Source organism: Sus scrofa, chromosome 13 (assembly GCF_000003025.6).
Source record: "Sus scrofa isolate TJ Tabasco breed Duroc chromosome 13, Sscrofa11.1, whole genome shotgun sequence".
Lineage (NCBI taxonomy): Eukaryota > Metazoa > Chordata > Mammalia > Artiodactyla > Suidae > Sus > Sus scrofa.
In genome coordinates this window covers 73,338,493-73,366,458 of record NC_010455.5, presented here as the reverse complement: position 1 = coordinate 73,366,458, position 27,966 = coordinate 73,338,493, and the positions used below count along the sequence as shown (strand labels likewise).

At 53.6% G+C, this 27,966-nt stretch overlaps 2 protein-coding genes across 4 annotated transcripts in view; one reads left to right on the top strand and one right to left on the bottom strand.

The window, feature by feature from the left end:
* Nucleotides 1-6,225, bottom strand: part of LOC110256296 — a 36,698-nt gene extending 30,473 nt beyond the window's left edge. For all 3 annotated transcript variants that reach the window (XR_002337675.1, XR_002337677.1, XR_002337679.1), the window contains exons 1-2: nt 1,047-6,225; nt 571-688 (exon numbers count right to left, since the gene is read on the bottom strand). The gene's annotated coding sequence lies outside the window, so the exon portion shown is untranslated. The remainder of the gene's footprint in view (nt 1-570; nt 689-1,046) is intronic.
* Nucleotides 85-15,789, top strand: CHST13 (carbohydrate sulfotransferase 13). The gene is made up of 3 exons (XM_003132414.6): nt 85-508; nt 9,984-10,066; nt 14,176-15,789. The coding sequence occupies exons 1-3, from the start codon at nt 406-408 to the stop codon at nt 15,019-15,021; spliced, it is 1,032 nt and encodes a 343-aa protein (XP_003132462.2). The 5' UTR covers nt 85-405; the 3' UTR covers nt 15,022-15,789.

Below are 27,966 nucleotides of genomic sequence, written 5' to 3'. Positions count from 1 at the left end.
TCCCCCGACCCGCCCACCCGCCACTGTGACCAGGCTTTTTGCCGGGGTGGTGGACGGTGCCCTCGGGGGAATGGAAGCGGGAGGAGTAGCACTGGGGACCGGGCTGCCTCCTGCCAGTCTCCACCCTTCGCGCCTTGGACCGCAGTCTGGCTGCCCCGCTGGCCAGGGTGGGAGCTAGGCAGTCTGGATGAGGCCGGCGGACTCGACCTTGCCCACTTGCCTGGTCCCCAGCAGGCGCTGCCTCGCCCCCCACCGCCGCCGCCGCCGGGCGATTGGGGCGGGTGCTGGTCCAAGGTCTAGTCCCTGCGCGGGGCGGGTCCCGGTCTGGCTCCCGGTGTGGTCCCTGGCCCGGGCCCGCCCCGCCGCCCCTTCAGACCCAAGTAGGGCACCGCACACGGGGCAGGGATGGGGAGGCGCTGCTGGCGGCGGCGCGCGCTGGCAGCCGCGTGTCTGGGAGCCGCGCTGCTGCTTCTGCTCCTGGGCGTCGCGCCGCGCGCCCTGCGACCGGGTGAGTGCTCACCGGCCCCGGGGCCGCCCCAGCGCGGCCGGACCCCCGACGGATGGGCGTACCTGATGTGTCTTCCCGGGGTGGGAGGCAGGGCGGGTGGACTCAAAAAGCTCCAGATGCCCCGCCTGTGTCCCGGCTGCCCGCAAGCGTCTTCCCCCTCGGGACCGGGTCTCCCAAGGCCTGGAGAAGTGAGAGGGAACGGTTCGTGCACCACAGATTGCGCGCTGGTTCCGGGTGAGTGGTGGGTGGTGGAGGGCATTAGGCGCCGGGGGAGGGTAGCCTCGTTTTCCCTTGGGTTTGCCCTCCAGATTCGCGGCTGCGCGTGGGCGGCGAGCTTGCCACTCCGCGTGCGGAGGTAGCCCCTCAGTGCACCTGGCTCTGTGCGTGATGCACCTGGTCAGCCTGAAATTCACACGGTGAAGTTCTCAGGCCCTGAGCACCCACCTCCAGGGCTGCTGGGGTAACCAGCCAGCCAGTCGTGACTGCGGCCGTGCGGAGTAAGTGACCTGCTTGGCAGGCCTGTGCTGAGACCACTTACCTCAGAGACAGGGACGGCGTGGCCGTCTCACCCGCTGGCTAAACAGGCTGCCTGGGGCTTCGGAAGCCCTGGGGCAGATTCTGACCTCTGCCTTTCTTTGCTTTTTCCTGCCGTGGGGGTGTGTGCGTGTGTGTGTGTGTGTGTGTTGGGGGGGTTGGTGTGGGAGTGCGTTTGTGTTTGCCTTTTCTTGGTGTGTATGTGTGTGTGTTGGGGGAGGGTTCTGCACCTCCTCTCCTACCCGTTGTGGGGTCTTTGAGAATCCCTGGAGTCCGGGTTGGTGCCTGGTAGACAGGGCGTAGGGGGGAAGCCCCTGTGCCCCCGGTGGGAGGATACCATGAGGTGTGGGGTCAGGGTGGCCCAAGAGGTGAGGTGAGGCTTGTTTTAGGGCAGCACTGACACACCTGGCTGGGTCTGGGTTGATGGATAAGAATCACACCACAGCCTTCCCTGCTGGGTGACCTGGCCCTGCCCTTTCAGGCCTCTGTATCCTCATCTTTAAAATGGCCTGCTCAGGTTCTTCCTTACAGGGCTTCTGGGGAGGTGGAGTTAGCTTCACCAAGACACCCCTGCATCCTGGGGTTGAGGGGCTTCTTTGGCCAGTCAGAAGCCGCTGGGACTATGTCTGGGCTTGGGGACCAGATGATCCAGGCGGGGGAGACCGCCTTGGTGCTCCTCCTAGTCCCCCTGCTGCACACACTGTCTCCTCCACATCTAGACACAGCTGTCCAGACCTGAGCCTCCCCAAGCCTTCAAGAGGGAGCTCAGGTCAGCCTTTCCATCCCCCAATGAGTTCCCAGAGCTGGCTGCCAGGGGGCTGGTGCTCCTGGCTCCTGGCAGAGCTCCTGTGTCTTAGCTGAGTGAAGTGTCCTTCATCATAGCATGGGTTGTGGTCCTAGTGTCTGTGGTCATGACACTCTGTCCACCCACTCTCATGGACCTGGAATCAGGCAGGCACAGTGGCTCCCAGCCCCCAGGGCTCAGCCCCGGCTGTGGGGGTGTGCAGGATGGGTGCGGGGGAGGGCCTCTATGGAAGGGGGCTGTGTGTGACCTGTTCTCCCCTGCTGGACAGATCTCTTCTACCACCCCCTCTACCAAGGTTTGAGAGACAGGAAGCCAAGTCCTTGTCACCATCTGTGCTTTGTCCACCTGTGTGTCAGGGAGCTGCCTCCCACCCTGCTTCTTAGCCTTTGCCCAGGCTGGGCCCACCTGCCTCGTGAATATCCCTGGCCACAAGCCTCCCACCCAGTAGGTGACCTCATTGTGTCTGGTCTGGCAGCCCCTCTGGAGCCCTGCTTCCCCGGCCCTGGGTGGTGATGGGCGCTTCCTCTGCTTCCCAGAGCCACTTTCTTCTCCTTCTGGAGCCAGTGAGCCTGTGCCAACGGCAGGGGGAGAGGACATAGCTAGGCCTTCTGTCCAGAGCCCAGGGAAACAGCCTCAATAGGGCCCTCAGCATCTGTGTGTCCCAGCAGGATGGCCCCGGTTGAAAGGTGGTGGGCAGCAGCTAGGAAGGGTCATCAGTCTTGAAGTAGGTATTCCCAGACACTAAGTGAGACACAAGAGAGGCCCCTCTTCACAGGGCTGACCAGCTGGACATCAGCCCATACACCATCTTGGCAGTGATGAGCCGGGAGTTAATTGATGTGAGGCAGTCTGGAGGGATGTTTGGGTTGAGATCCGAACAACAAGAAGTGCTGACCCTAAAGTGTAGAGGTTTCCGCAGGCTGTCTGTGCAGGAGTCAGTGCAAAGGCCCTGAACTGGAGGCACCTAATATGTTCACAAGCCAACAGGACGCTGGGGGCTGGAGCTGAAGTTCTCAGCGGAGGGTGGGGATACACCTGGAGGCCCTGAGAGACTGGGACTGGGACTGGCCGTGAGCCAGCGGGACATCACATGGGCTTTACCATCACCACGGTGGCAGGAAAAGCCTGTGACTGTCCTGGCAGAGCTGCCCAGGCTGCAGTGGAAGTGACCTGCCCAGTTAGGGTCCCACAGAGGGTGTGGAACAAAGACAAGTGAAGAGATCTTCTTGGGAAAATGAAAACGAGGCAGGAGGACTTTCGCTTGCCAAGGGCTTGGTGACCACTGGGAACGTCCCTGACCCTGGGCCACCAGGTCCCCTAGAGACGGGCCAGGAAGCTGGTCTAAATGGTCTGATCTTGCAACACTGGCCCAGCTAGAACTTATTAACCAGAAACCATGTGTCATAACCTCTGCGCACTGGGCCAGGGGTCACCGGGCTGAGGGTTCCCCCGAGCGGTAAGGGGCTCACGGTACCATGCAGTTGTGCTGATGACCGTTTGTTGGTTTCTCTGTTCTTGGTGTCCCCATGTAGCCTGTGGAGTGGTGAGGCTGGGCGGGCTCGAGTGCAGGGCGAGTGGGAGCCCAAGAGGAGCCTGGGGTCAAGCCTGTTTCTGGCCCTCACTTGCTGTAAGGCCACAGCATGTTTCTTTGCTTCTGTGAGCCTCAGTTTTCCCATCTGTCAGTGGGGATAAGAGCAGTTTCTCCCCCAGGAATAGGTGTGTTGGTGAGTACAGCCTGCCCGGCTCCCCAGACTGCCTGCCCACTCCTGTGCCGCCCAGGATCTGCCAGCCATGTGCAGAGAACTGAGGGTGTCAGGCTGGGCCTCATACTAGCCCTAGGCCTGCTCTTGAGTCTGGGCTTCGTGGTTCCCAGGGCCTGGGTCCTGGGCTCCCCCTGACCGCAGGCAGCTCACCCCTTTGCTTCCGGCCCCTTCACACCTGCTTGGCTGTGTGCTCTTTCGAACATCCAGTTGTTTCCCTGTGTCTCTTGTCTGCCTTCTCCCAGTCTGTGTCCCTGTCCTTGTGCGCAATTCTGTCTGTCTTTGGCACCCTCAGCCCCTCCCCTCTCTATAACCTCTTGCTATTTTTGTTGCCTTTTTCAAAGCAGAACCTGCCCGTGGTTTTGCCTGTGGCTGCTCTTTCCTGGCCCAGGCTACTCCCCAGCCACAAGGCTGGGTCTGTCCACTCCACTTACCCTGGGCAGGGAGGTCTGGGACCAGAAGCCCAGAGGGGTAGGGGCAGAGGTCACAGGGCAGATGGGCTTGGGCCATGGAAGGTTGCAGGATGTAACGTGACCCTCAGGGCCCCTGCCTCTAGCCGTGCAGAGTCAGGACCAGACCCAGGGATGGCCAAGGCACCCCCTAAGGCCCTCCTAGACTCTTCTGTCCCCCTCCATGGCCTGCCTGCCCATCCCACTGGACCACGGTTCTCCTGCGGAGGGCAGTGGTGGGTGTGGAGCTGGGTGGGGGCAGCCCAGCCCTGTAATCACTGGCCTTGGCTATTTTGGGCCTCCCGCTTCCCTCCCACTGGCCTCTGGGGTCTGGTAGGACCCACTTTGCTGTGAGCTGTGGTCTGGCCAGGAAATGAGAATCCCACGCAAACACTGCTGTTTCTGGAAGGCTGGTGTTCCCAAGTCATGGGGCCCCAGGGCAGTGACACCATGATTTGCTCCCAGCTGCAGGGAAGCAGAGCAGCTCCTGGCACTGCCCTGCACTTTGAGGGACCAGTCAGGGCTGCTGCCTTTTCTGCCAGATCATCTGGTGACAGTGGCCTTCTGGGACCTGTCCAGCTGCCAGGAGACAGAGGTTCGCGTCTTGGGACTGCTGATGCTCCAGAGACACAGGCCCTGAGACCTCACCCTCCACGTGCCCTGGTCACAGGAGAGCCTGGCCCTTGTTCCAGGGACCCTGGAGTAGGGAGGGGCCCTGAGGCTGCCAGAGGCATGGAAGGCAGACTGGACAGTGGCCTTCAGGCACACAGAGGGTTCTGATGGCCAAGGCAAGGCCTGTCAGGCTGGCATCGACTCATTCATTCAGCCAGCCTCCACCAGGCACCACTGCAGCTTGGTGGTTCTCAAAGCGTGCTCTCAGACTGTCAGAAATGCAGATTCTTGGGCTCCACTCCAGACCTACTGGGCAAAACCCCTGGGTGTGGGTCAGGCCATCTTTGTTTAACAGCCCCCCCACCCCAAAGCTAAAGTTTGAGAACCACTGCTTGTGGTCAGTGTGCCAACAGATGAGTTCATCCAATTTCCCAAGTTTGTTTGTTTGCCAAAAACTTGTCTTAAGGGAAACTCTTGAATCCTGGCAGCATTATAAAGACTCCATTTTGTTGAAATCCAAGGATCATGGGAACATTTATTTTTCTTATAAATATATTATTTCCTCCTATAATCCTGAAATCTTTTTTTTGGCTGCCCTGGATTATGAAGTTCCCAGGCCAGGGATCATATCCAAGCCACAGCTGCAATCTAAGCTGCAGCTTCAGCAACACAGGATCCTTAACCCACTGTGCTGGGCTAGGATCAAACCTGTGTCCCAGGGCTCCCAAGATGCCAACAATCCCACTGCATCACAGGGGGAACTCGTGATCCTGAATTCTTAAAGCTGTTTTTCTTATGAGTATTCTTTCTATATTCTTATGATTTCAACAATTTCTTGATAGCCAGTGAATATATTTAAATTTTAAGTCAGATTTACATAAAATGTTCTAGGATATAACTTATTTCCACAGCCACGGCAATGATGGATCCGAGCCAATGTCTGCAACCTACACCACAGCTCATGGCAAAATGCCAGATCCTTAACCCAATGATCAAGGCCAGGGACCAAACCTGTATCCTCATGGATACTAGTTGGATTTGTTTCCACTGAGCTGTGATGGGAACTCCTTGATCGATTTTTTTTATGTTGAACCAACCTTGCTCTCCTGGAATAAATCTCAATTGGTCATGTTGATGGATTCAGTTTGCTGGTATTTGTTGAGAGTTTTATATATGTATTCATGAGAAATAATGGTATATAGTTTTCTTTTCCTGTGATGTCTTTGTCTGGGTTTTGTATCAGGGTAATACTAGCCTCATGACAAATTGGGAAATGTTCTTCTTTTTTGTTTGTTGTTTTTTGAAGACTTTGTAAAAGATGGGTATTCATTTTTCTTTAAATATTTGGTAAAATTCACCAGAGATGCCATCTAACGGCTTTCCTTGGTGGGAATTTTTTTAAATTATGAATTCAATCTCTTTACTTGTTATATGTCTACTGAGATTTTTTTCCATTTCTTTTTTTATATAATGATTTTTATTTTTTTTCCATTACTGCTGGTTTACAGTGTTCTGTCAATTTTCTACTGTACAGCATGGTGACCCAGTTACACATACATGTATACATTCTTTTTTCTCACATTATCCTGCTCCATCATAAGTGACTAGATGTATTTCCCAGTGCTACACAGCAGGATCTCATTGCTAATCCATTCCAAAGGCAATAGTCTGTACCTATTAACCCCGAGCTCCCAATCGATCCCACTCCCTCCCCCTCCCCCCTGGCAACCACGAGTCCATGATTTTCTTTTCTGAGATTTTTCCATTTCTTCTTGCGTCAACTTCAGGAATTTGTGTCCTTCTAGAAACGTGTCCATTTCACATAGGTTAAGATCCCTGTTGTACTGTTTTTCATATTATACACTTATAACCTTTCTTGTTTCTGTAAGGTCCGGTACTAATGTCTCCTCTGTCATTCCCACTTTTGGTAATGTGAGTCTTCATTCTTTTTTTCTTGGTCAGTCTAGCCAAAGACGTGCCGATTTTGGTGATGTTTTTAAAGACTGAATTATAATTTATTAGTATGTTAATATACTCATATTTAAGAAAAAATATGATCCAGGAGCATATCCTTACCTATACTGACTCTATCACTGAGAATATATTCATATTAATTGAATATGTTTAAGATTTTTTTTGTAATTAAAAAAAAATTTATTACTCAATGAATTTATTACATTTATAGTTGTACTATGATCATCACAATCCAATTTTATAGGATTTCCATCTCACGACCCCAGCCCATGCCCCCACCCCACAAACTGTCTCCTTTGGAGACCATAAGTTTTTCAAAGTCTGTCAGTATCTGTTCTGCAAAGAAGTTCATTCTGTCCTTTTTTTAGATTCCACATGTCAGTGAAAGCATTTGATGTTGGTGTCTCATTGTATGGCTGACTTCACTTAGCATGATAATTTCTAGGTCCATCCATGTTGCCAAAAATGCAGGTATTTTGTTCCTTTTAATGGCTGAGTAATATTCCATTGTGTATATGTACCACATCTTTTTGATCCACTCCTCTGTCGATGGACATTTAGATTGTTTCCATGTCTTGGCAATTGTACATAGTGCTGCAATGAATGTTGGAGTACATGTGTCTTTTTGAGTCATGTTTTCCACAGTGGTTACACCAATTTACAATCCCACCAACAGTGTAATGGGGTTCCTTTGTCTTCACACCCTCTCCAGCACTTATTGCTTGTAGACTTTTTGATGATGGCCATTCTGGCTGGTGTAGGGTGGTACCTTATCATGGATTTGATTTGCATTTCTCTAAGAATGAATGATGTTTAACATCTTTTCATGTGTTTTTTGGCCATCTGTATGTCTTCTTTGGAGAGATGTCTGTTTAGATCTTCTGCCCATTTTTTGATAGGGTTTTTTTTTTTGATATGGAGCTATAGGAGCTATTTACAAATTTTGGAGATTAATCCCTTGTCAGTCGCTTCATTTGCAAAGATTTTCTCCCATTCTGTGGGGTATCTTTTCATTTTGTTTAGAGTTTCCTTTGCTGCGCAGAAACTTTGAAGTTTAATTAGGTCCCATTTGTTTGTTTTTACTGTCACTACTCTAAGAGGTGGATCTGAGAAGATGTTGCTGTCGTTTATGTCAGAGAGTGTTTGGCCTATGTTTTCCTCTAAGAGTTTTATAGTGTCTGGTCTTATATCTAGGTCTTCAATCCATTTGGAGTTTATTTTTGTGTGTGGATTTAGGGAGTGTTCTGATTTCACTCTTTTCCATGTGGCTGTCCAGTTTTCCTAGCACCACTTATTGAACAAGCTGTCCTTTCTCCATTGTATATTCTTGCCTCCTCTGTCATAGATTAGTTGGCCATAGGTGCATGGGGTTAATTCTGGGCTTTCTGTCCTGTTCCACTGATCTATAGTTCTCTCTCTGTGCCAGTACCATGGGATTCTGATGATTGTTGCTTTGTAGTACAGTCTGAAGTCTGGGAGCCTGATTCCTCCAGCTCCATTTTTCTTTTTCAGGATGTCTTTGGCTATTCTGGGTCTGTTGTGCTTCCAAACAAACCTGAAAATCTTTTGTTTGAGTTCTGTGAAAAATGTCCTTGGTAATTTGATAGGGATTGCATTGAATCTGTAGATTGCCTTGGGTAGTATGGTCATTTTGATAATATTGACTCTTCCAATCTAAGACCACGGTATGTCTTTCCATCTATTTGTGTCATCTTTGATTACTTTCACCAGTGTCTTATAGTTTTCAGAGTACAGGTGTTTTGTCTCTTTAGGTAGTTTTATTCCTAGGTATTTTATTCTTTTGGATGTGATGGTAAACAGGATTGCATCCCTAATTTCTCTTTCTGATCTTTCATTGTTAGTGTATAGAAATGCCGTCAATTTCTGTGTATTAATTTTGTGTGCTGCAACTTTGCCAAATTCATGGATGAGCTCTAACAGTTTTCTGGTAGAGTCTTTAGGATTCTCTAGGTATGGTATCATGTCATCTGCAAAAAGCGATAGTTTTACTTCTTCCTTTCCAATTTGGATTCGTTTTATCTCTTTTACTTCTCTGATTGCTGCTGCTACTATGTTGAATAGTAGTGGTGAGAGCGGACGTTCTTGTCTTGTTCCTGATCTCAGCGGGAATTTCACCATTGAGAATGATGTTAGCTGTGGGTTTGACATATATGGCCTTAATTATGTTGAGGTAGGTTCCCTCTATGCCCACTTTCTGAAGAGTCTGTATCAGAAATGGGTATTGGATTTTTGTCAAAGGCTTTTTCTGAGTGTATTGAGAGGATCATATGGTTTTTATTCTTCAGTTTGTTAATGTGGTGTATCACACTGATGGATTTGCAGATATTGAAGAATCCTTGCATCCCTGGGATAAATCCCACTTGATCATGATGTACAATCCTTTTAATATATTGTTGGATGCGGTTTGCTAGTATTTTGTTGAGGATTTTTGCATCTATGTTCATCAGTGAAATTGGCCTGTAGTTTTCTTTTTTTGTGGTATCTTTGTCTGGTTTTCACTAAAAAACACATTTTGAGTGAAAGAGTAACATAGCAGGCTGAGTTTGTGGTAGTTTTAAGGAAGATTGAGGAATGTGGTAATGAGACAGTGTTCTTGCGCTCAGAGGCATCCACCCTGGGCCACGGCTGAACCCACATTTACCAGGAGGTACCATGGGTAGGGGAACCATGGGTGGCTATAGTGTCCACAGTGGGTCACCTGCACTGCCACCTGCCAGTCACCTGCAGCTTGGCTGTGCCCCCTCCACAGCTGCCCAGCTCCTTCTCCTACCTACACCCAGGATCCGGGGAGGTTGGGCCCCCACCAACCTGCTGAGGCCTCTTCCCCAGGCTCCATGAACATGGTGCTGGCAGAGGAGGGTGTGAGGTGAAGGCAATGGGGCCAGGGGAGGCTGGGGGTTAGGGCATTCTGGGAGGGCTGTAGTTTCTACCTTGCCTCTTGTCGCCTCCTTCCTGGCATCTTTCCCCAGTACAATTTTTCCACTGTACAGCATGGTGACCCAGTTACACATACATGTACACATTCTATTTTCTCACATTATCATGCTCCATCATAAGTGACTAGATGTAGTTCCCAGTGCTACACAGCAGGATCTCATTGCTAATCCATTCCAAAGGCAATAGTTTGCATCTATTAACCCATTGCCCAGCAGGACATGGGGGCAGGAGCAACACCAAGCACCCTCTCCCGGGGGACTCTTGTACCCCCAAGGCAGGTGACACATGGGGGGAAACAGTCCAAGAGGTGGGTCAGATGTGCCCAGGTGAGTCGGCCAAGCTATCTGGTGCATCAGTGAACACCTCTGTCCTTATGTCCCCAGTATTTGACAACAGGGCCGTGGGCTCCAGCTGGCTTGGTGGGAGGAGGAGGAGTCCCCTGCAGATGCTCCACGACCTGGACCAGGTAGGTGGACAGACATCCCCCTTGCCACTTCCCTCCACCTGCAGCCATGGGAATCCAAGAGTCCATGCAGACCTGCTGTCATGGGGCTGCAGTTGCATCCAGGCTCTGTCTGGGAAAGAGTATGGGCTGTGACAAGCGCAAGGCTTAGGGGCAGATGGAGAGTCCTAGGGTGTTCGCACACATCTGCCTGCCCACCCCAAGCCAGCAGTGGGCAAAGTCCCACATAAAAGAGCAGCAGACTGCATGCTGCCCACAGCAGGGATGGCCACAATAGGAACCCCAAGTTCAGTGCCACCACGACAGAGAAACAGGCCTGCGTGTATTCTCAGGCACATGCCCCTGCTGGGACTGCACACCGTCATTCCCTAAGGTACATGGCTATGCCCACCAAGGGCACACAGCCCAGAAGCACACTCAGACACCACTATTGAGCACCTGCGATGCTGGCTGTGTTCAGCACCCGTGAATGCAGTGTCACCTAGGTGGGCTTGGTTCCTGCCCTGTGGGGCTCATGGTCCCATGGTTGGAGGGACAGCATCCCACTGCCTCCTGCCCTGGCCTCCACTGATTCTCATCTAGACGGGCAGGACAAGCTGCCAAGAGCATTCTTCCAGGAGGGACCTGTGTAGACTGGAGACCCTCTCTAAGAATGGGACACGAGGCTCAGGCCTCCAGGGGGTGAAGACATGAACAGCAGGGGCCGAGTGCCTGGTGGTGAGTGGAGGATGGAGGGGGTGTGAGGTGGGCCAGGACTGGGCAGGGGCAGTAGGGAGCCATGGAGGGTTTTAAGCCGGGATAATGCTCCCTGAATCCCTGGGGGCTGAGCTGACAGGGCCTCTGGGGCTCACGGGCCCACATCCTTATGTTGCAGGTGGGGAGGTCTAGGTTCAGAGAGGGGACAGACTTGTCCTGGGCCACAGAGCAAGCGGAGGGCAGGCCAGGCCCTCAGTAGCTTCTGAGGGGCAGAAGGGGCTGGCTTGGCCCCCTCGCAGCCCAAAGGCCCAGGGGCCATCTCGTGTGCAGACACCTTGCTGCTGGACAGGTAAGAGCAGAGCAGCAGTGTGACCAACACCAGGAGCTCAGGTTCTGAGACCTCACGAGGGCCTCATGGCAGCTCAGTAAGGAAAACTGGTCCTCCCCATTAATAATTGAGGAGATGGCACAAGAAGGCCATGGACTCTGAGAGGGTCACACAGCTCATAAGGACTAGAGCCAGGCTAAGGGTCAGGCAGCTGAGTCCAGCCAGGCTGGTAGGGGTTGCCCAGGAACAGCCTGGCTTCTGAGTCCTGAAGGACCCAAGCTGGAGCCCCAGCTTCTCTACTTGAAACCTGGAGGCAACCCATTTCTTCTGAGCCTCAGTTTTCTCATCTGTAAAATGGAGCTAGCAGTGACTGTCTTGGTATTCAATGGGCTGCAAACAAGAGAAAAGCTAATTGAGGCCAACTGAAGCCATGAGGATGGTCACTGCTTACTTCTCCAGATGCTGAGAGAGCAGAAGCCCATGGCTCAGCAGCAACACACCAGTCACCGTCATCCTCTGGATTTTGACTTCTGTCAGAGACCTGCTGCCTCATGGCTTTGAGATGACTGCCAGGGCTCCAGACAGCTACACATAGGACAGTACCCAAGCAGAAAGGAAGGGGGTGGGGCAAAGGGTTTTTTCCTTCCAGAGACTTTACTTTTTGTCCTGAAGGAAAGTCTTTCCTGGGAGCCATCCTGCAGACCTCCCCTCACATCTACCTGGCCAGAAGCAGGCCACATGCCCGATTCTGGACCCAGTGCTTTCATGAAGGTGTGTGAGGTTGCTGTGACAGGTTCTTCCTGAGGCTGGACACACAGCCTAACACAACTGTGGTCTGCTGGCAAGGAGGAGGGTGACAGACACAGGAGTGGCCAAATGTTTCTGCCAGAAGATGGGTGGGTGGTTTGGATGGTGAAAGCAAATCTTGGCCGTGGGGCCCCTGGACACAGCCTGCTCCGGGAACCCAGGCAGAGCCAGGCTTCCATGGCCAAACCTTGAGTCAGTGCCTCAGAGGTGGGAGCAGGACTCTGATGTTCCCAGGCCTCCTACAACCCTAGCTGGATGTAGCAGCGCCCATGACGTTACGTGGAAGAGTAATTCGGGCATGTGGCTGTGCTTCCTGCCTGGCCCTGCGGAGCGTTCACGGCTCCAACATGACTTCTGATACTTAGTCAAAATCTCTTCTACAACCATGTAGGTCCTCGTTTTCCTCTGCTTAAACTTTTCATTTTGGAAAATCAAACATGCACAGAAGTAGTGAGAATAAACGAACCTCGATGTTCCCCATCCAGTCTGAATGGTGACCAGCTCTCCAGTCTTGTCCCATCAGACCCTCTCCCCCCAACTCCTACCTGGCATTATTTTGAAGCAAATCCCAGCTGTGCTGATTTTGTGACTATTCTGGTACAGATCTCAGAGACTCCTTGCAACCTGTCCTTTTTGAAACATTTTTTATACCTTTCCCCACCCTTTTAAACCCGGTGTGTAACATGTCAAATTCTATTCTATGCCTTAGTGTTTTTCACTTAAAGGATCTGGGACGCCTGTGAATCCGCTTAAAGGCATCAGAAGCCCTTGTGAACCTGTGCCCCACCCGCACCCACACTCCTCCAACCTCATGTGCCTGCCCTGTAGGCCCTGGGTGAATCGGCCCTTCCTCCACATGCTATGTGGGCCTCCTCTAAAATGGAAACACTCTCAAGACTTGCTTCTTAACTGAGGTATAACTCACATACCATAAAGTTCACTCTTTGAGAGTGTATAAGTTAGTGGGCTGTGGTATATTTACAAGGCTGCACAACCAGCACTCCTATCTAATTTCAGAACATTTCCATCACTCCAAAAAGAAACCCAGTACCCATGAGCAGTCACTCCCTAATTCCCTGCCCCCCACCCCTGAGAGCCACCCACCTACTTCCTGTCTCTGTGGATCTGTTCTGGACATTTCACATACACAGAACCATGCAACATGTGGCCTTTTGTGCCTGGCTTATTTCACTTAGCATAATGTTTTCTAAGTTCATCCGGTGTCAGAACTTCATTCCTTTTTATGGCTAATAACATCCAATTGTATGGATGGACCACATACCACTTATCCATTTATCAGCTGATGGACATTTAAGCTATTTTCACTTTTGGGCCACTAAATAATATTGACATGAACATTTGTGTACAAGTTTTTATGTAATACACATTTTAGTTCTCTGGGGCAAATATCTATGAGTGGAATTGCTGGGCCCAATGCTTACTTTTTTCCATAGCAGCTATGCCATTTTGTCATTTCACATTCTCACCAGCAAGGAGTGGAGGTTCTGCTTTCTCCACATCCTCATCAACGTGTTACTATCTTTTTTTTTTTTTCTATACCGAAAACTTTTACTGCAACTTCGAGAAACTGAAACACTTTCTCCTAAGAACTCTTATTAGATGACTCATCCCAAGGGGAAGGGCAGGGGGGTTGGGGGGTTAGTCTTGGGAGTGGAGACCCTCCTTAGGGCAGAAATGACTTGAAGAAAGAGAAGGGAGAGCCCGAAGTGGCGCCTTGGCTCCCTGCCTGGTGGAGGCTGGCCAGGAGGTGATGGGCATCATAGAATTCGGAGCGTTGTCAAGTGCAGGGCAAGGAGCTGGAGCCTGGGAAGCCTGGACACACGTCATTTTACAGAGGGGGCAAGGATAGGATAGGAACTGAGGTCAGAATTTGTTGGGAGGTACGGGGAGGGGGGGGGCGAAGAAATCAACACTCAAAGGAATATGCCAATTTATCAGAACAGAATTACCTTTCTCATTGAACAACAAAAATAACTCGAGAGCCTACAAGCCGCTGCATTTTCCAACCCTATTTATATGTAGTTAAAGTTACTGTTCCCATAGCCCACCCTGCTTTTCCTAAGGCAGCTGCTCAATTTGCGCTCGCCCCCTCCGTGCTGAGCGCTCGGGTCACACCTCTTTATCAGGCTGGCTTCGACGCCGCAAATTGGTTACCTGCCTCAGTCCTGTCCTCCTGCCGCCTGGCAGGGTAGATTCATCCCCAACTCTGGGTCCCCCGCCCACTGCCGCCCCGCAACCCTGACCCACCCTGTCCTCTCAGGGCCGGCTCTCCGACTTGGCTGAGGTGCACCGGCAACGGCGCGACTGGTTGCGCCGCACCTGCAGCCGCCACACGCGTCGGCAGCACCTGCTGCAGCCCGAGGACCTGCGGCACGTGCTGGTGGACGACGCGCACGGCCTGCTCTACTGCTACGTGCCCAAGGTGGCCTGCACCAACTGGAAGCGCGTGCTGCTGGCGCTGAGTGGCCGCGCGCCCAGCGACCCGCGCACCATCCCCGCGCACGAGGCGCACGCGCCCGGCCGCCTACCCTCGCTGGCCGACTTCAGCCCGGCCGAGGTCAACCGCCGCCTGCGCGCCTACCTGGCCTTCCTCTTCGTGCGCGAGCCGTTCGAGCGCCTGGCGTCGGCCTACCGCAACAAGCTGCAGCGGCCCTGGGGCGCCGACTTCCAGCGCCGCTTCGGCACGAGCATCGTGCGCCGCCTGCGGCCGCGCCCTGGCCCCGATGCGCTAACCCGCGGCCACGACGTGCGCTTCGCCGAGTTCCTGGCTTACCTGCTGGACCCGCGCACGCGCCGCGATGGGCCCTTCAACGAGCACTGGGAGCGCACCCACGCGCTCTGCCACCCATGCCGCCTGCGCTACGACGTAGTGGGCAAGTTCGAGACGTTGGCTGAGGACGCGGCCTTCGTGCTGAGCCTGGTGGGCGCGCCCGGCTTGCGCTTCCCCGAACCGCCGCCCGGAGCCGGGGCGGCCGCCGCGCACGACCGGGCGGCGCGCCTCTTCCGCGACATCAGCCCCTTCTACCAGCGACGCCTCTTTGGCCTCTACAAGATGGACTTCCTGCTCTTCAACTACTCCGCCCCCTCCTATCTGCGGCTGCGCTAGCCCTGCGGGGAAGTGTGTGCCGAGCGAGAGGGAGAGAAGAGAGGGGGATGAGGGGGATGCGGAGGCTGCGGGTCCGACTCCACCCCGAGCCCAGGTGCATCACAATTATAACTCACCCACCTGCTCTGCTGTCACCCCTCAGCAGCTCCTGCTGTCTGGTGCTTGTTTGTCACACGTCTCCCTTGCAAGCACTGTGTGTCACACAAGCTGCAGCAGTGCCCCCTCAACTGTCTCCAGGATCTGCCTGCTCTGACCTCTCGCTGGTGCCAGAAGGTCACAGGCTGTCAACTGCCCCCCCCCCCCCCGGCCAAATAATGGGGTCTCGGCTGGGTCACCAGATGACCTGAGAAAGCAGGGTTTCATGGGCAGAGCTGGACAGGTCGTGAGGGTCCCCATAAGCGATTTTCTACTAAAACCACACACCAAGTTCCTAAAGGGACAGAGATTACCAATGGAAGGTTCGAAGGCCTTCTAACTCATCACTGACCTGCATGTCCCAGTCACTTGGAACTGGGTAGTCCTGGTTAGCACTTCCTCGGGATGGACGTGATGTGGGTGGATTGGGTTACAGACTTGTTTGAAGTTTCATCATTCTTAGCTTTTTCTGGCTTTTATTGTCAGGAAAATATTTCTCAGGTTTTTGTAGTTATGGAGTTGGTTTTGGTTTCAATTTTATGCTGTGGATTTGACATCCAAGCAGCTTCCCAGGAGGTATATTTCTGTGATTTAAAAGTTTGCTAAAATAAACCCCTGTTTCTTTGTAACTGACACTGCATCACCCAGTTTTAGAATCGTCTGCCACTGACTGATGGCCTTGGGGTGAATGCAGACCCAGGGCTGCTCAGGCTGTCATGGAGACATTCTGAGGGGTCAGTGGCCCAGGGCTTGGGTGCTGGCTGTTCCAGTGATGGGAAAAAGGGGCTGCCTGTTCAAAGGGCACCAACTGTGACTCACACCAGGCGGCCTCAGCTGGTCCCTCTTGTCCGAAGGCGGTGGTAGGCCTGGCGGGATGGCTCGGGCTCTGTTTCCAGCCAGAGCCCCTGGTGCATTTGGCATTGCTTTGCCAGCTGCAGGGTAGGCTGGGTGAGTGCCCTTTGCAGTACCCACTTCTGGGGGCTGCCCAGAGCTCCCAGGTGGCAACTGCACCCCCTCCCTGGGGCTCCCCTGATTACTGGGCCTGCTGGGCCTGTGCACAGGGAGTGGACAGGTGCGGAGCTCAGGCCCCAAGAGGCCCTGGCCCTGTCTGCCAGAAATGGGGGCCACCCTTGCCATGCTGCCCCTCAGGTGGGAAATTGTAGAGTTCTCCCTGGGGTGCGCCAGTGACTCAGCCCTGGGTGCCTGTGCTGGTGGCCAGCTCAATATCACAGCCCTCCCTGCTCCTCCTCTGGGCCCCCCTCATGGGCGAGGCTTGTCTCCAGACCTCCCCGGGTTGGATACCCTGCACACCTGCTGCTTTGGGAGAGAGGGGTGTGGGGACCCTGAGAGTGATCAGGTTGGCCTGTGCACAGGCGCACCCTGGTCCCTCACGCCTGTGTGACCAATGTGGAAGCTCCCTGATGGCGGGCAGCCCAGCCACCTGCTCCTTAGGAAGCCCCTCCCGGTGCCGGCTGCACTCTGCATGGGGATATATCGGCTGGGCACGTTGGCAGCACGTCCCCTGCTGCCCCTCATGGTGGCTTCTCAGGTCTATGGGTAACTGCACAGAGAGCTAAGCCAGCCCCCTGCTGTCACACCCTTAGCATGAGGCCCCCTGACACTTATCTTCTTTGAGGACATTGTGGCCACTCAGTGCACAGTGTACTGACAGTTCCTGCTCCCTGAATACACTCACTCTACAGTGAACCCCAGGAAGGAGCCCATTGACCAGACACATCTTATGACTCTAGATTCAGGGACCAACTGAGCCTGTTCTACTCACAGACCCACTCCCTTTGCACCACAGGCTGGAGGAGCCCTGCCACATCTGGGCCTCTGCAGGTGAAGCTGGAGGTCCATCTGAAGGAGCCTCTTTCTGTCAGCTACTCCTGCCACATGCAGAGGGATCCTTGGGAATTGTGTGGTGCTAGCTGGCGTGGGGCAGAGGAAGTATGTTCAGGAGCCTCTGCCCAGCAAGTCCTCTCCAGGGACAAGGGCAGGATGGCTCAGAGCAGCATCTTCCACCACAGCAAAGTGCAGACAACCCAACATCTAGAGGAAAGAGAATGGATGCTGCCCACCTCATTAAGGGTGGCCAACCTGATCACCCTCAGGGTCCCCACACCCCTCTCTCCCAGTGAGAAGGCTATAGCGAGTGGTCTTATTTCAATTCTTGCCCAAGGCACCAAGATGACTTTCTAGCCCCATTTTTGTGGAACAGAGGGAAACCGTGACATCTTCAGCCCCCACTCCTCACTTGTGCTGCCACTGTGGATTCCAAAGGGATCCTGAGTGTCTGCTCTCCAGCAGGCTAGAGGACCCTGCTTTGGCTCCAGGTGACTTCTCTTTGAAGTTAGAATACACCAACAATACAGTATTAGGTTCATGCATTTAAAATTTAGAAAATGTCATGCCCCTCTCAGCTCTGGACCCAAGTCCCAAGTTTTTCTATAGCAACAGCTGTTACATGCTCCATAGGCACACCCATATGCATGTACACACATGTGCACACACACATCTGCACACGTGAGGGCATACCCATACATGTATATATACACATATGCACACACGTTTTCTAATAGACCCAATGGCAGCATATTAGACCCTCTGCTTTAAAAAAGATTTGAGCATACTTTGTAGATTGTTCCAGATCAGTATGTAACAACCTGCATCTTCATTTTAATGGCTGCCTGGTATTTGGGAAGCAGCCAAAGCAAAATTGAAAGCCCCTGATCAGGGATACTTAGGTGGCTTCCAATCTCTCAATAGTCCCTACAGCACAGGAAGAAAGATCATGGTCCAAACATCTTTACTCCAGTGTATGAGCATATCTTTGGGGTAAATGCTTGGAAATGACATTCACACTCCGTAAGACTGACCATCACCCTAGTTTATGGATGAGAACATAGAGCGCAGATGTGCAGAGTAACTGGTCCAAGGGATGTGAACTGCGCAGCGTTTATTCCAATGGTGACCTTTCCCGGGCTCCTCAAATTGCTCCCTCCACACAGACCGCTTCAGCCCTGAGCGTCCTGGGCAGTGGGGTTCAGGGTTGGTCTGAGATGCCGGCTGAGCAGGGCTGGGCTCCTGGAGGGGCTTCTTGGGGTGTGGGTATCAGGGGCAGGGAAGCGGCGGCTCAGCAGCGCCAGCTCCCAGATGATGTTCAGTGGTGGTGGACGTGGAGGCAGAGATGGAGGCGGTGGGCGGAGGCTGGACAGTGCCGGGAAGTCTGGGGCCCCAAGCCTGGAGAAGCCACAGAGACCCGCGCTGGCCACAACTAAGACTCTACTCCCAGCCTGGCAGCCTGCAACATCCGTGTGCCCGCCAGATTGCCTGCGATCTCCAGGAGGTGCACCAGCATCATGTGGCCACCTCCCCCAGGGAGACCACCCCCCCATCTCCTCCCCTCCCCCACCCAGTGAGACCACCCCCACCTGCATCAGGGTCTCAGGCGCTCCCTTTACCCTCCGGTGAATGTGGCCATTTAGCAACTTGGTGACCCACCCCTGGGGCTGGGGTGTGAGGAAAGGCAGTTCCAGGGGCAGGCCTCAGCCTCCCTCCCCCAGCACTAAGCACGGCCATGCCCAACCCCAGAGTGAGGATAATCTCAACTGACCAGGGACACCTGTGCCCTTGGCCCTGGCCTGTCAGTGTAGAGGACAGAGCAGAGCACCACCTGTGCTTGTGTGTGTGTGTATGTGTGTGTGTGTGTGTGTGTATACATACATCTGTGCACTAACTCTTGAGGTGGTGTTCAGGGGACCTTGTGCATCCTTGTGACCTGCCAGGGTAATGCACCGAGTATGGAACCAGGGGCACCCCAGGGAGAAAAGATGTCGCCCTGAGGCCTGGCATACCTGTGCAACCCTGTTTGTGAGGCTGAGGCCCTTGGGAGGTGGGTGGAAGCTCTAAACCAGCCAGTCCCGGAGGCCCCTCAATGTCTGACAGCTGCTGTGTGCCAGGTGAGTGACAGCCCAGTTTAGGACAAGTGTGTGTCTGTGTGTCCTAATGTTCGAGTATGTGGGTCTCTGCAAGTGTGTCAAGGTGTATCCCTGAGTGTCTCCCCCTGTGCATGGGCTGTGTTGTATGTGATCCATGTGGGCCACCCTGTGCAGGGTCCCTGCTGGCACCACCACCCTCAGAGAAGGCTGTGCGCCATCCAGAAGCTGGCTGGCTCCCCTCCACTCTGCCTTCAGGCCTGCTTCCCCCACTACCTCCACGGGCCAGGCCCCCGCCCTGAGCTGTCTACTATGGAGTGACTCTAGGCTCTAGCATCTCCTCTGGTCTCGGCCTCCTCAGCCTGGTGGTGGAGAGGAAAGCCAGGTGGCATGGTTCCCAGGTGGTGACAGCAGACTTGGGCCTGGGACTCACCCTCTGACAGGGATGGACCTCGTTGGCACCAACATCTTTTGCAGGGGCAGCTGCTCCCGCAGTGAGCTGTTCATCTTCGCCACCGCCCAGGCCTGCAGGGGCTCCAATTTGGGCTCTGCCAGCCATGAGAACCTGTGGGGTACCTGGCACCTTTGGGGGCTGTAACCAGGCCACATGAACTACCTGTCGCTCAGGTGGCTCTTCCTGTGTCCCAGGTTGCTCTGAGTGCTTTATAGGCTGGAAGGTAGGTATTGTTATGCATACCTTATAGATGGGGAAACAGCCCAGAGGTTAAGTGACTTGCCAAGGCCATACCCCTAGGAAGTGGCAGAGCTGGGATCTGGGCCAGCAGCTGCCTCAGCCCTGCCTTAGTCCTGCAACAGTGGCCTGGCCCAGGGAACCCCCCAGCCCCAGCTGTCAGCCTCCCCTTGTTTCACTCAAAGGCCACTCTGCCATGTTTACCTGCCATGCTGGGCCTCACAGGATAAAAGAATCTGCAGCCTGGTGACAGAACAAGGGTGCAAGGTGAGGACAGGCATCCAGCCAGCCTGCTGCAGGTGCACGCCAGGAATCTTTGTCCCAAAGGTCCAGCTGGGGGTAGCTGTCAGCCCTCCCTCCACCTCCAAGGCTGCAGTGTTTTATCCTGGAGGATGTTAGCCTCACTGACAGTGGGACCCAGGCCCCAGGCTGCTTCTTCAATACACTGAGAAAAGGGTGCTGCTGGCTGAGGCCCAGCACCACCTGGCCTTTGGTCTCTGCTGATTCCCAGGGGCCCTGGGGCTTTGCAAACTCCTGCCTGACCCTGGTCAGAATCACAACCTTGCAGGAGCAGGTGTCTTGCATGGGCTCCTGGGTGGCCCAGGTGGATGGCCACTGGCCCTGAGGGAAGTTCCAGCCAAGGCTCTGGGGTGCCTGGCACTTCTCTGGAGGCCGTGGCCAGGCTGGGATGGGGGCAGAGGTGGACCCCCACTGTCATGGAGCACAGAGCTGCTCAGGGACCTCCCTGTGGACAGAGCCCCCAGGACCCACGCTACACCCAGAGTGCCTTCCCGGGTGGCTGAGGGGGCCATGACTTGGTGGACGTCAGCGCCTGTACCTGTATGGAAACTTCCTGGCAAACTTCTCCTGGGTCCCAGTCCTACTCTTCTTACATGGATGGCACTTCTTGGGGGCCTCCGTGTCCATCACAGAAGGGGGCTAAGTTGAGGTGCGCCCTTCAGCCACAGCTGGAAGATGGGTGGGAGGAGCCGGTGGGGACTTGGGTGGCACACAGCTTCCCCTTGACCCACCACAGGCCCTTGTGTGCAGAGCCCTGGGGCTGAGGGAGGGCTGAGTGAGCCACATTGCCCAGGACCCTCATAACACTGCTCTGGGATGTTTGCTCTGGTGTGTGTGTGCGTGTGTGTGGGGGTGTTGTGTGCACGCATGCCTGGCTCCATGCACTTCTATCCCACCCACCCTCCACCCCACCCGTAACTCTGGTAACCATGGATTTACGCCAACCTGGCCTCTAAGGAAAGGACTTCACGATGGGATGCAGATGGAATCACATGGAAGGCACCCTCCTTCCGCCAGCATCACGTCCGAGAGAGTCATCACAGGGCTGTGTCTCCAGGGGCTCCTGCTCCAGACTGAGCTGGATTAACCATCACCCACTGGGGGACACTTGGCATTTTCCAGTCTGGAGACATTATGGATAAAGCTGCTGCAAATGTTTTTGCACAGCCTCATGCACGAAGACAAGCTGTTGCTTCCCTGTTACACCTTCAAGCCTAAGAGTGTAACTGCTGGGCTGGCAGCAAGTCCACTTTCAGTGGTTCCCAAGTGGCTGTGCCATTTGTCATGTCCACCAGCAGTGTGTGAAAGGTTGCCTCATAAAGGGGTTCAAGTGTAACTCAAGTCAGGGTTGTGAATGACTGGGGTTAAGAACTAACCCCTGGAGTTTCATCCCCCCAGCGGCTGTGCTGACATCACTGCACTGTGGCCCCACCAGCCATCGTGCAGATGCCGTCAGTACCCTAGATTGAGCCTGCCCGCACCTCACCACCTGGAGGTGGGGGCAAGAGCAGCTGGTGCCCTTGAAGCAGCCCCCACCAGCGACGCAGGCTCAGGGTGGTGGATGGAAACTCGGCTGCCTGGCTCCTTGGTGGGACAGCCGCCCACCACCCACAAAGGACCCGTGGGACTGGGCTGAGCTGCTACCGTAGGGGCAGCAGACAGAGCGCCAGTTCCTCCTTCTCCCCCTGCCCCTTGCTGTGCTGTGGGAGCAGCTCCCAAAGCTGGAGGCTACCCTGACAGCCTCACCTCCTATTACTTCCAGAGGTTCCGGACCTCATAGCAGAACAGGCCTTGTTCCCATCAGTCATATGAGGGGCTGAGACACTAGGACCTAGGCCAGGAAGGCAAAGGCTGGTCCCCCCAACAGCTCCCCAATGTGTCTAACCACATGTGTGAGTGCAGTGCACACAGGCACACACATATATTCACAGGGGCACATAGTAACACACACACACACACACACACGCACACAGAGGCACACATATAGGAGCACATGCAGAAATACGTATGTGCACAGGAATACACACAGGAGTATACACACACATGCACACAGGAACACACATACACAGGAATACACAGGTACTCAGACAGGAACACACACACATGCACACACAGGAGCACACACACACACAGGAGCAAATGCAAAAAAGCACACAGAGGTGCATGTACACAGAACACACACATGCACATAGGAGCACACTGGCACACACACAGGAACACACACAGAGCTGCACACCCAAAAGAACAAACACACATAAGCACACAGGCACACATACACAGATGTACACAGGTGGCATTTCTGGCCCTCGCATCTTGTCTGGCCTTGGCATCCCATGCCCCTCACTATGCCCTGGAGCAGGGTGGCCAGTTGTGTGTCGACTCCCCATTCCGGTTGGACCTGGAGCCCACCCCTCCACCCTAGGCCCGCTGCCCCCATCTCTTCTCTATTTCAAACTACTGGGTTTCCATGACAACACTTTGCACAAAGGGTCTCATGAAATCTGAAGAGAAGCCTCTAGGAAAAGAGGTGCCCCTTCCCAAGTCTGGGGCCTGGGGTCCCCAGGAGGCTGTTGTCCCAGTGGGGGTGTGGTTTTCTCTCCTGGAGGAAAGGGGAAAATGGGCCCAGCTGCTCCCCCAGGACTTCCAGGGTGCCTTGGGCTTGGTGCTGGTGCTCTGGCAGACTGACCCCAGGCCTGAAGGCTGGGACCCAGTGGGCCTTGGCCTGGCTCAGAAATGCTGGAACCCTGCTCTGACCTGTCCCCTGGGTCCCACCAAGGAGCCCCCCTGACCCTGCATGGGACCTATCTGCTCACCTGCCCACTGGCAGCAGAGGGCCGTGTGACGAGCAGCTCTACACGGTGCTGGCTGGGCGGGCTTTGCCGCTTCTGATGTGGGATGTGGGCTGTTAGGAGGACCCTGGGGTCTCCTCCCTGCACCTGGCTCCCAACCCTTTGCTATCAGGTAAAGCTCTCAGCCCCCTTCCTTGAGAAGCCAGGCAAGAGCCCTGGTCCAGGATGGGAGCTAGCTCAGTGCGGGAAGCCAAGTGTCTCTGATAAGCTCCGTGTAAGACCTTGTTTCATGTTCTCCACCTGACAAAGGACAAGATCACAGTCACCCTCTTTCCAAGTAAGGACACTGAAGCTCTGAAAGCTGAACTACTTTGACTCCATTTCCTCACAGAGAGTGGGGGGTAAAGAGGTGAGGTCCAGGGTGGCATCTGGGCCACACAGGACAGGCCTGGAGTGGTGACCACACTGATGGCAGAGGAAGTGGCAATGCCCACCAGTCCCACATGCAGACCCTCTAAGCCAGGGGCCTGGCTCTGCCAGCGGCATTGAATCTGCTTCCCACAGGACAGGAGGGCTTGCTAGGTCCAGGGCAGCCCTCTGTCCCTCTGCTGTTCCCCAGACTGACTTGGGATATCCCTTACTGCTCCACAGGCTGCCTCCCCAATCCTGGTAGTGACACAGATCGGAGGGCCTGGCACTGACCCTGCCTAGGAAGATGCCAGTGCAAAGGCTCTTGCCCAGCCCCCAAGACAGTCCCAGGCGCCCGAACCTCCAGCCAAAAAGAAGCAAACCAGCCGGAGGCAGGCTACTCATGGGCTGGCTTGCATGATGCCAGGGGAGGCGGGTGCTGGCCATGGTCCTGGCTGCTGTCCCAGCTTGCAAGCACCTGGCCCCATAGCCTGGGGACAGGGCCCACAGGCTCACTAGACACCAGAAACTGTGAGGTCACAATTAGACACTGCAGCTGCTCTGGCTGCAAGTGGCCATAGAGGTGGCCACATGAGGGCTGGGCTGGTGGACATTCCAGTGCTGAGAGACCCTGGACAGAAGCACCCACACCTGTGCATCTGGGAGCACAGACAATCCCCCAGTTCAGACTGCAAACACAAACAAGGGCCTAGAAATAGCTAAAGACTGACTTTGGCTATAGAAAAGCTCCTTTTCTGGCTGCCCTTGACCTGAACCTTGGCTGCAGCCCAGGAATCGGGCTAGGTTGACCCCGGAGGGTGTGGAGTTCTAGGGCACAGCTCCAAGGCTTGTTGCCCCCGAGGCCCCACAGGGCTGAGAAGTGGCCGGGTCGCAGCTAGACAGGCAATGCAGAGCCTCCCAGGTCAGGCCCCTGCTGCAGAGGTGGGGGATGTGAGGAGAGGAGAAGGACACAGGACAAAAGTAAGACCACCTTCTGCTCCAATGTCCCAGGCCTTACCCGTGATGAACATGTGAGGAAATGCTGCTTAGGGTCTCCTGGGAAAGAGCCCGGCAGGAAAGCTCCACAGCATCTCCTGACCAGAGGTGGGGGCAACCTGGAAGGCCCAGGGCCCTGATATCATGTGGGTCCTGTAGTGTCACCTCCCTGGTGCATTGTGACCAGTCAGCACCTCACAGCAGTGGGCTGGGGGCACCAGTCTGGGGTCTGGGTGGGGCCAAGCCTGCTGTCACGTAAAGTAGAAACAGAGGCAGAGTGAGACTGAGGAAGGCTGACAGGCCTCTGGGGAGCCGGGCCTGGGGTGGGGGAGGCAGGCCACACATTACACAGCTCTCTCCCTGCCTGTGCATCATCACAGCCTTCAGGGAGGGGCCACAAGGTTTCATCTGGAGGACCATGTCACCCACACCAAGGACAAGTTCCCATCCTGCTTGCACGCCCAAGGTAGAAACTCCTTCCCGGAAAAGCCACAATAAATGAAATTTTTTCTCACTCATTTGTCAGGTGGCCTCACAAGAGACATGAAACCAAGTTTATGGCTCCCCAAACTGTGGCCATCACATAGCATTTTTGAGTCTAGGGAGCAGGTGGAAGGAGAGAAGCACTCTGAGTGACCTGGGCAGGGAGACCTGGTTCAATGCACAGGAGCTCCTGTGGGCAGTGCTAGACAGACCACAGCCCCTCCCAGGAGTGCCGGGAGTACTGGAGTACCACCGGGGCGAGGGAGTGAGCCAGGGCAGGCTGTCAGTGCCAGGGGCACTTGCTCAGCTCATCACGAGATTTCATAATGCTATCAGCCACCTGCTAACAGGCAAATCCTGAGACACTGCATCACAGGGGCCAACTCAGGAAGTGTTCCCAACATGTTCATCCCCTCACCCCCACGTCCTTCTCACTCACACGCCCTTCTCACCCAGCCAATGCCCACCACCCATCAGTGTTTGTTCACTGAATAAAAGTCAGCTTGGAAGTATTAAGCATTATCTACCTATCTACAGAATGATGGCCTTGAAATGTATCCACACTCTTATATCTGTCAGTAGTTCATTTTTATTGTTGAATAGTATTTGACGAATATACTGCAATTTGTTTATCCATTTTTCTTTTTAAATGGTGGCACCCATAACATATGAAAGTTCCTGGGCCAGGGACTGAATCTGAGCTGTAGCTGAGGCAAAGCCGGATCCTTAACCCAGTGTCCAGAGTGAGAACGCCAAATCATTTATCTTTTGATGGACGTTCAGGTTCTTTACCATTTTCTACCATTATGAATGAATGCTGCCCTGAATATTCACATACAAGATCCTGGGAGACCCAGGAGATGAATTGCTGGGATGCAGGGTAAGGTGCTACTAATTAGGAACTGCCAAACTTTTCCAAAGTAGTTGAATGACTCCAAGTTCCACCAAAAATGTGTGAGAATTCCTGCTGCTCCACATCCCTACCAAACTTGGTACTGTTGGCATGAGTTCGAGTCATTCTCACGGCTATGCTCTCTGTGCTTTAAGGTGCCTTTCCCCACACCTGGGGATGCTGAGCAGCTTTTTGTGTTGCTTTTGGGCCAAGTGTGGCGAAATCTCTCCTCAAATCTTTGATCATTTTTTGCTGGGTGATTTCTTATTACTATTTACTTGTAATGAAGCTATATACTCTCAGTACAAGTTCTTTGCTAGCTATGTACATGGCAGTATCTTTCTCCTAATCTGTGGCTTACCTTTCCACTTTTTTTTTTTTTTTTTTTTTTTTTTTTTTTGCTTTTTAGGGATCAGCAAGTCAGATGTTATTCATTTATTTATTTATTTATTGCTTTTTAGGGCCACGCCTGCGGCACATGGAGGTTCCCAGGCTAGGGGTCAAATCGGAGTTACAGCTGCCTGCCTACACCACGGCCACAGCAACATGGGATCTGAGCAACATCTGTGACCTACACCACAGTTCACAGCAACACCAGATGCTTAACCCACTGAGTGAGGCCAGGGATTGCACAGGAGCTCCTGTGGGCGGTGCTCCACAACCTCATGGTTCCTAGCTGGATTCGTTTCTGCTGCACCACGATGGGATCTCCACCTTTCCACTTCTTAAATGCTGCCTTCCATGGAAGTTTTTTTAATTTCAATGAAGTACAATTGATCATTATTTTCTTTTATGATTCATACTTTTTGAATGCTTAAGAAATCTTTGTCTATATTCCAATCATGAAGATTTTCTCTTAGGACTTTCAGAAGTTTTACAGTTTTAGGTCATTTTTGTGAATTGAGGACCTTTTCCCACAGGGATGCTCTATAATTCCAGCCACACCTTTCATCTTTTTAAAAAGATGGTCACTTCCCTGTGGATTTACCCAGCACATCTGTCAAAACTCAGTTAACCGATATATTTGGGTCTACTTCTGGCCTCTGGTCTGTTTATTTGTCCTTATGCTAATTCCACACTGTCTTGATTACTGCAGCTTTATAGCAAGGGAAGAAACAAAGTTCCCTTTTATTCCCCCCCCTTTTTCCTTTTTTAGGGCCATAACCCACAGCATATGGAAGTTCCCAGGCTAGGGGTCAAATCAGAGCTACAGCTCCTGGCCTACCCCATAGCCACAGCAATGTGGGAACCAAGCTGCATGTGCGACCTACACCACGGCTCATGGTAACACCGGATCCCCAACCTACTGAGCGAGGCCAGGGATCAAACCCGCAACCTCATGGATACTAGTCAGCGAATTCATTTCTGCTGCGCCACAACAAGAACTCCCCTCTGACTTTTATTTTTCAAGATAGTTTTAGTTATCTGGAGACCCATTGCATTTTTATATAAATATTAAATTTATTTATTTGTCTTTTTGCCATTTCTTGGGCCACTGCAGCGGCATATGGAGGTTCCCAGGCTAGGGGTCGAATCGGAGCTGTGAGCCTACGCCAGAGCCACAACTCGGGACCCAAGCTGCATCTGCAACCTACACCACAGCTCACAGCAACGCTGGATCCTTAACTCACTGTGCAAGGAAAGGGATCAAACGCGCAACCTCATGGCTCCTAGTTGGATTCATTAACCACTGAGCCAATGACGGGAACTCCTAAATTTATTTTTTTTAAAAGACTGCATGTAGCTTCCAGTTGTGGGCAGGAAAAAGTCAGCATACTTCATGCCATGCCTCCCACTGATAACACGTGGCCAGAAAGCAAGGTAGTGATATGTGGCCTCTGGAAAGTAAACAGTGGCAGAAGAATTGGGGGAGGAAGTGGTATTGAAAGCACAATCCAGAATGCTAGTTCGAACATGCAGACTGACACTCCCCCACCCCCTGCAATCAGGTAAATGTCAGAGAAAACAAAACACCACCTTTCTCCATAAGATCTCAACAAGACCAGGAGCCTTGGGCCATAGCAAACCCCACTCTGGGGAAGTCCCAGGCCTCCCATGAAGATAGGACTTGTGAGGCTCCCACGGTCCTTGGCTACAGGGGCTCCTCTGCCACCCAGAGTTTGAAATTCTCCTCACCTCTGAGACCTGTGGCAAGTGCTCAGCTCCTGGTAGCCTCCTAGGGCTTTCCTTGATGGCATGTGGCCTGGCCCTTGGGGCACCCCCCGGGGTCCTGCTCAGATTTCAGGAGCTCCTACCTGATTCTCCCAATAACGCTGGCTGCCTCCCGCCACCCCAGCTACAACCTCCCCTCAA